This window comes from Narcine bancroftii, chromosome 1 (genome assembly GCF_036971445.1).
Source record: "Narcine bancroftii isolate sNarBan1 chromosome 1, sNarBan1.hap1, whole genome shotgun sequence".
NCBI classification, from domain to species: domain Eukaryota; kingdom Metazoa; phylum Chordata; class Chondrichthyes; order Torpediniformes; family Narcinidae; genus Narcine; species Narcine bancroftii.
In genome coordinates this window covers 442,015,345-442,022,553 of record NC_091469.1, presented here as the reverse complement: position 1 = coordinate 442,022,553, position 7,209 = coordinate 442,015,345, and the positions used below count along the sequence as shown (strand labels likewise).

The 7,209-nt window shown below is 37.1% G+C and overlaps 1 protein-coding gene across 1 annotated transcript in view; it reads right to left on the bottom strand.

Annotated features, from left to right (window-relative positions):
- Positions 1-260: 260 nt before the first annotated feature.
- cul2 (cullin 2) overlaps positions 261-7,209 on the bottom strand; it is a 129,945-nt gene continuing 122,996 nt past the window's right edge. Inside the window, exon 21 of the mRNA XM_069914428.1 lies at positions 261-5,323. Within this exon, the coding sequence (XP_069770529.1) occupies positions 5,192-5,323 (132 nt within the window). The 3' untranslated portion in view covers positions 261-5,191. The remainder of the gene's footprint in view (positions 5,324-7,209) is intronic.

Here is a 7,209-nt window from a genome sequence, read left to right as displayed (position 1 = left end):
GTGTGGCCATGTTTTAGGGTCAGGGTTGGCTTTTATGGCATGGCCTGGTTTCCTCCCACCATTTGAAACATACTGTAGGTTAATTGGGTGTAAATTGGGCGGCAAGGACTCATGGGCTGAAATGGCCTGTTACCGTGTTGTATGTCTAAATTTATAGGTATTAAGAAAATCTACAGCACACTCAAGTAACAAAGTTGTATAAACATGAACATCACTAATTTTGGAGCATGATTTGCTCCCCAGAAATCAAACACCACATGTTAAGAATATCATTTATTACTCAATATACTCGAATAGCGATGACAAAATAAAACAAACTTGACTTTGCTTTTTTTTTTACAATGTACATGCATTAACAAATGATACAATTTTATCAGTTGAGGTTTGATCATATTTTGCCACCAATACCTTAAAACTGTACCTTGCAAAAAAACACACCGATCAGTAATCATTATATATGTTACTGTGTTCCTCTTGACTTAGAGCTGTGCATTTGGCCCCACGTTTATTAACTAATAAACTGTTGTTAATAAACATCCAGGTTTTTGACAAATTTTACACATTTTGAAGGACCCAAAGAACACAGTGCACAATAATAGCACACACAGGCCTTATTCTTGTACCAAATTACCTGATTTCATCTCAAGCAAACATAGGCACACAAGAATTGGTCCACACTTGGATACTGTAATTGGTTTTGTTCTTGGCTGTAGCATCAGGTGAACAGAAATATCAATGACACTTCCTATTCTCATCACACCTACATCCACTGAGCAGCAATATTTGTTTATAATGGGTTCACTATAAAAGGCTCCACAATCCAGAGAATTAACTCATCTTTGCTAATTTCTCTTTCAAATGGAGAATAAACACCAGGGTGAGTTATCAGAAAACACCAGCAGATTGGCATTCTTATCTGGAAGAAGCACAGAGGATTGGAGGTGTGATTGGATGGTGGGTAGAACTGGAAGGATCCACAGAGGGATCCTATTCAAAAAACATGCATCTAAAATAACTTTATATAACTTTATGCAATCCAATTCCTTTTGTTGGCAAGTAATCACATTCATCATTCCTGTATTAAATCAACAGTTAAAATAAAAATTTGCACAAGAGTATGTTCACATATTGCACCTTTCACATTACTGGGATGTTTCAAATTGATTTGAAGCAAAAGAAAAGACCCTTTGAAATGTTGACCTGGACTGAAACAGATTAATAGGCAAGAACATTATAAACAAAACGTGAACTTGCTCTTCACTCGGGATTTAACCATTACATATTTTTGTATGATTTTGAACCAACTATATCAGAACATGATAGACCATTAAATTGTTGAGAGTTTGAGAACAGATTAGTAAAGATTTGAGGAGTGGGGTATCCTCATATCAAACTCCACAAACTGAGCGAAGGAAACCATCATCATCCTCTGGAATCGAGAGCCAGAATTAAAATATAATCCATTAATTTCATCGATCAACTTTAAATATGTAGTAAATCTCAATCGTTGAGATAATACCGGGTGGTGGCTTCTGACTCTTGTCTTCTGTGAAAATTGAGGTGGTCAAGATTGGTTTTCAAGTAAACTGATTTTAATTGCCTAATTCCTCCATTTAGTTTGTTATGCATAATTCAAATGACATCTGTAGCCTTCATATAATGTACAATTACATCCATTTGATGCGAGTGGGTGATCTCTGTCAGGGTATTCAACTGCATACATCAAAACATATTGGACTTATCCTGCACTTTGAAAAAACACTGCAAGTTAGTGCTGGATGGTGCTCAGTGAACAATGTCCAGTAATTTTTTTTTCTCTGAGGAAAATTGAATCAAACTTTTTGTCACCTTAAGTGCTGCTTCCAATTCAGCGGAGGAAATTGAATGCATTGAGCCAGAGGCATTTTGAATAATGTAGAACAGCACCAGTTTCACTCATGATGATAATAACACAAGTCAAGTCTATTTTTATCCCAGTACTAAGTTTAACATTCCAATCCATTGACAAGTCTTATTCAGCTACAGTAATGTTAAACTGCTTCAATTCGGAAACAACTCAGCTCAATGGACATTCTGCAATTTGATATAGTCAATTTAAAATGTCTTGGAAAGAATGAAAACCCATGATTTCCCAAAATGAATAACAATAAGTTTAAGAATTCATGTTACCATTCTTTAGCAAGGTTTAAAATATATAGCTCAAAAATCAGATCCGTTACCGGCTCCAAAATACTCCAAGCACAACTGGAAAAGATGACCTTTCTCCTCAGTGCAGACTTCAGTATCAATCTGTATGCAACAAAAATCCTGGCTCAGGGAAGGAAGATGGAATAAAGAATTAAACAGCCTCATTAAGGAATCTGCAATCATCAAAAGATACAGGTAATTGAATGCTTGTATGTAGTTCTATTCATTATAACTTTAAGTTAATATGTATTATCTCTGAATAAGAGTCCAACTTTATCAGTTGAATCCATTTAATTGTCTCCTGTATTTTGAGAATCAGTAGATGATTATCTCCAAGAAGGCAAATCGAGACAGGCCAATAAAATACTTAGGGTTAATGCAATTAAAAGTGTTTAAACTCCTTTCATTTATGGGAGTGAGGAAATATTCCAGGACACAATGAAAACAAATTTAAAATCATAAAGAAGGTTTTGGTACCTTTAAAATAAGGATGGGTTTCAAAATATGGGGAAAAATATGACAGATACACCCTCCTTTAGCGAGAAATCAAGCAACAAAATGACACTTGCCTTAAAATTAAAACCTGGCTGAACCCATACAACTAAAGAATCCTTAAAAGAAATGAAAAAATTGTAATGTATTTTAACAGGATAGCATGAAACAAAGATCTACAATTAAGATAATTTCAATGCATATGAAATGACAACAACAAATAGATTTTTTAAAAGTGTACTGTATGCAAATTTCATTTAGTTCTAAATCACACCAATTTAATTTCATAAAAGTAATTATTTGAAGAAACGGGTGTCAAAAAACAAAGGGATCAATTTTTTCCCGGTGGTGGCGTGATTATGACCAGCAGTGGTGGTGACTGGGGGAAGGAATTTTAGCTTTGGTAACAACAATGGGTTTACTGCCATATACATTGTACCATATACATCTGTACCTAAATTCTTACTTTGTGCTTCTTTTGTTACAAGAGGATAGATTCCCACCTGAAGATGGCAGGAATCGTATCTGGACTGGGGGGGGGGAAGAAAAATTAAGGAGGGGAATACACTGAAATGTTGCTGGTGTTGAATATGAATAGTGGCAGATGTGACTGGTTTCAAAGCTTGTTGAAAGGTATAACCAGAGATAGTGAGTACCAAGCATTTCTTGCCTAGGTTTGTGAGCCCTCCAGTTTTTCATGACAGACTGATTGTACAAAAACCTAAACTTTGGAATTATAGCCTTTTTTGTCTAGATTTCAACATGGTCAATATGTTTTTTTAAAAAAAAAGACCAGGTTCCAAAGATTTTTGCAAGTGGGTCCATGCAAAACACTGGGTACAGAAAATATGAAAAGACTGCTTGAGGCAGTAAACTCTCCTTTCTTGTTCACTGGTAATTTTATATTTTAACCAGAGGAGAATGACAAATTCTGCAGTGAGAATACCCTCTGGTGAGGTGGGGAGGGAGTGGGGATCCTGAAAGTTAATCCTTTAAGTCAACAGGCTTTTTTTTACATTTTGATGTCTGCTTTGAAAGGCAAAATATTCAATTACATTCAGATTTTAAAAATTGTGATTGCAATAAAATGTTTTAGAAAGGGCAAGAACAGCCAAACTCAAACCAAAGTTCAACAGTTTTATTCCCTGCCATTCCAGCTGCACTCGACTACCAGTAATACAACATCAAACCAAAGAGTTAAAAAATAAATTAAACTTTAAATATACTGGTAAGAATGGAGACAACCAATCCTCTTTAAAATCTACAGTTGTGAACACCATGAAGAGCCAAAAGTGTGGAAAACTTCAAATCTATCAGTCCATTAACAAACTCGCCATCTAACTTCATTCCATCAATTGTGAGCAAGTTAAAAAATACTTCTACGCAAAATTCCTAATTTAAAAACCTTGTGATGTTAGTAAATGATATAAATTTTAATTGATACATTTACTGACGCAGAATTTTTTCCACATGAAAGCTGCGACAAGATTCACAAGGTTCTTGTGGACCCTTTTACGTAATAGTTCAACAATTATTACTGAATAGGAATTGCCCATGAAGGGCAATAGGAACTTCCCATGTCAAATGTTTCTTGTATCTTAATTGCATCACCAGAAATGGATGGGGTACATATGTGGGTGTTTGCATGTGGGTAGATTGAATGGGATCCCACAATGCTGCATCAGAAGTATACATCAGCATTTATTTTCCCATTGCAGCTCAGGGCTGGAATTTATTCTCTAAAAATCCACCATCAATTCATTTGAAGTCAGATTTAAGAAAAATGTTTTAGACTTTTACTCTGTGGATACGATTGAGGCAGTAAATGTGAAAATATTATGAAAGACATTGCCTTTTTGAAGGTTCACAACTCCCCCTCCCCCCCCCAAAAAAAATGCAGCATTCAATTGAAGAATTAAGGCTTGAAGGACTAATGACAATCATCAATGCACACGAGAAACACTAAAAGAAATCAATCTGACAAAAATCCCTTTAATGGAAGTGCAAACCAGTTTAGACATTCCTCATGATGTTCCTGAATGAAGTATATTTATCTGCTCATCTGGGTGATACACAGAGCACCCTGATGCACTGGCCAACTTCACTGAAACCTGCATGAACCCAGGTCGTGTACAGGCTTTCTTTGTGAAGCAACAGTGCCATGTTTATTATCTGCAATCTTGGATGAAAGTTTACAGTTTATTTGCCATATTACAATGTTTAATGATCTTTCAAAATATATATAACTGCACCTGTGAGATTAACATGGCTCCCAAAATACTCCCAGTTTATTCTTAATGTTGTGATGACAAGTTGGGAAATCGATCGGCATTGACACTTGCAACGTGGCACTGGTTAGATTGTAAACAGCAGAGAAAGGGCTGCCAGGTGGTGGTGGCATGAAAAACCTGGTGGAAGCACAGCTCTGCTTCATTTCACAGGAACACATCAAACAGTGACACAGCAGGTACTTGCACCATACTCAAACAAAGCCAAAGGCCAACAGTTTGGATCAAGCTACATAACTGTATTCGTCTGCTGAGGTCTGGCTACGCTCAATATATTGTTTGTCAATGAGGACTTCAATGCACTTCTTGATCATGGTGATACTGGGGTTGAATCTCGCTCTCGATTGGCTTATTACCTGTTGAAAAGTGAACAAACACTAGTAAGTTTTCAACATGGATATCCGTTAAATTTATTATCTGAGGGTAGCAGAAAGGAAAATGAAAACAAACTTAACTTGATCAATGATGGAACAAAAAAAGATATTTTGCAAAGCTCATCTTCATTTCTTTAACATCTTAACTCACTACCTGCAAACTTTGAGCGTCTTCATTCAAGAATCACCTTTTACTACAATTGCATAACAGATCTAAATAGACATTACATATTGCAAAAAGAGGGACTACATTCTTTGAAGCACCTGCTATGCACACTTAAATCAGCCATGTTCTTATGAGTGGTGGAGAAGGCCTGAGGAGCTGAGTGCAGGGGAGGGGGGGGGTGAGGGAGGGAGGGAAGGGAGGGGGGAAAAAGGGGAGAAAATGACACTGTGTCTATTCAAGAGGGAAATATCTGTGTGTATTTTGGCCAGTATGGTTCATAGTGTGAAAAATAATTTAAAAAGAGGAGCTCAGTGCTCCTAATTCCAATTGTCCATGAATCATCAAGGTCTTCCAAGTGTTTGATGGTCAATAAAGTCCCTTTGAATAAGTGTAAGGATGACTAAAATATTGCAAAATATGACAGACAATGCACAAACTCTCACACCAATAGTGCAAATGATGCCCACAAGGATGAGAATTCATTATGAGGAGAATTCTTGTCATTAGGCAGTAGGCCCTTCCTTCAAATACTAGTCTATTTGTTTAAAGAATGGCAACTAGACTTCAAAGGCGATCAAAAGCTATACTTTCACCAATGAAGCAATTGAACCTAACGGAGTACTCACAAACACCTGTGAAGTCAAATGTCCCAAACATTATGGTGCCCTGAAAATGAGGGGACGTGTATAAAAAGTGCTGTAATTTCTACATGGTCAATCAAAAATGTGTACAAATAATCTTGAATATGCACTTTAATTACAGTTGAATTATTTGATTACAAATTTAAAACTGTGAAACACAAGGGCAAATACAGGAGAGAAGTGTCTTTGTCTCAAATATTATGGAGGCACTGTATGCAAATGATTTGGACAAGAATGTTTCTGGCAAGGTGAGTGAGCTTTATAATGAATTGAAAGAAATGCTCCGATAGATGGTGAAGAAGGTGACCTGAGTTTGCAAGGAAATCTAGATCAGATGGATGGCAGCTGGCGTTGCGGTTTGCACAATGCCTTTACCACATCAGCAATAGTTTTAACTGTGCTTCTTTTCAGGAATAAAATGCCAGGAAGAATGACAATTATTCATGATTTGTGCCATCAAATCCTTATGTCCATCCATGGGGGAAAACAAGGCATTCCTTCATTATTCACTGAACAATCACTATCCATCACTGGCAGCACGGTTGGCACAGTGATCAGGACCAGGTTTGAATCCTGCACTGCCTGTAATGAGTTTGTACGTTCTTCCTGTGTCTGCATGGGTTTTTCCCCTGGGGTTCCAGTTTCCTCCCATTGTTTGAAATGCATGGGGTGGAGGTAGGGTAATTGGGTGTAAATTGGGCAGCATGGACTCAAGGGCCGAAATGGCCTGTTAAAGACGACTCAGCATAATTTGAAAGACCATCAACAAGATACCCTCTTAACCACCTAAGGAAAGAAGGCCAAGTTTTCCATTCCCTTAGCATAACTCATCTTCCCTAATCCTGGCAACATCTTTGTAAACCTCTTCTGTACCCTTTTCAATTTTATAATATCTTTCCTATAGCTAGGTGACCAAAGGTGCACACAATATTCCAAGTGTGGCCTCACCAACACTTGTATTCAATATCCCAACCGATGAAAGCAAGTGTCACAAATGCTCTCTGCACTACTGTCTACCTATGCTGCTTGTTTTAAAGAACTATGTACCTGCACCCAATGTC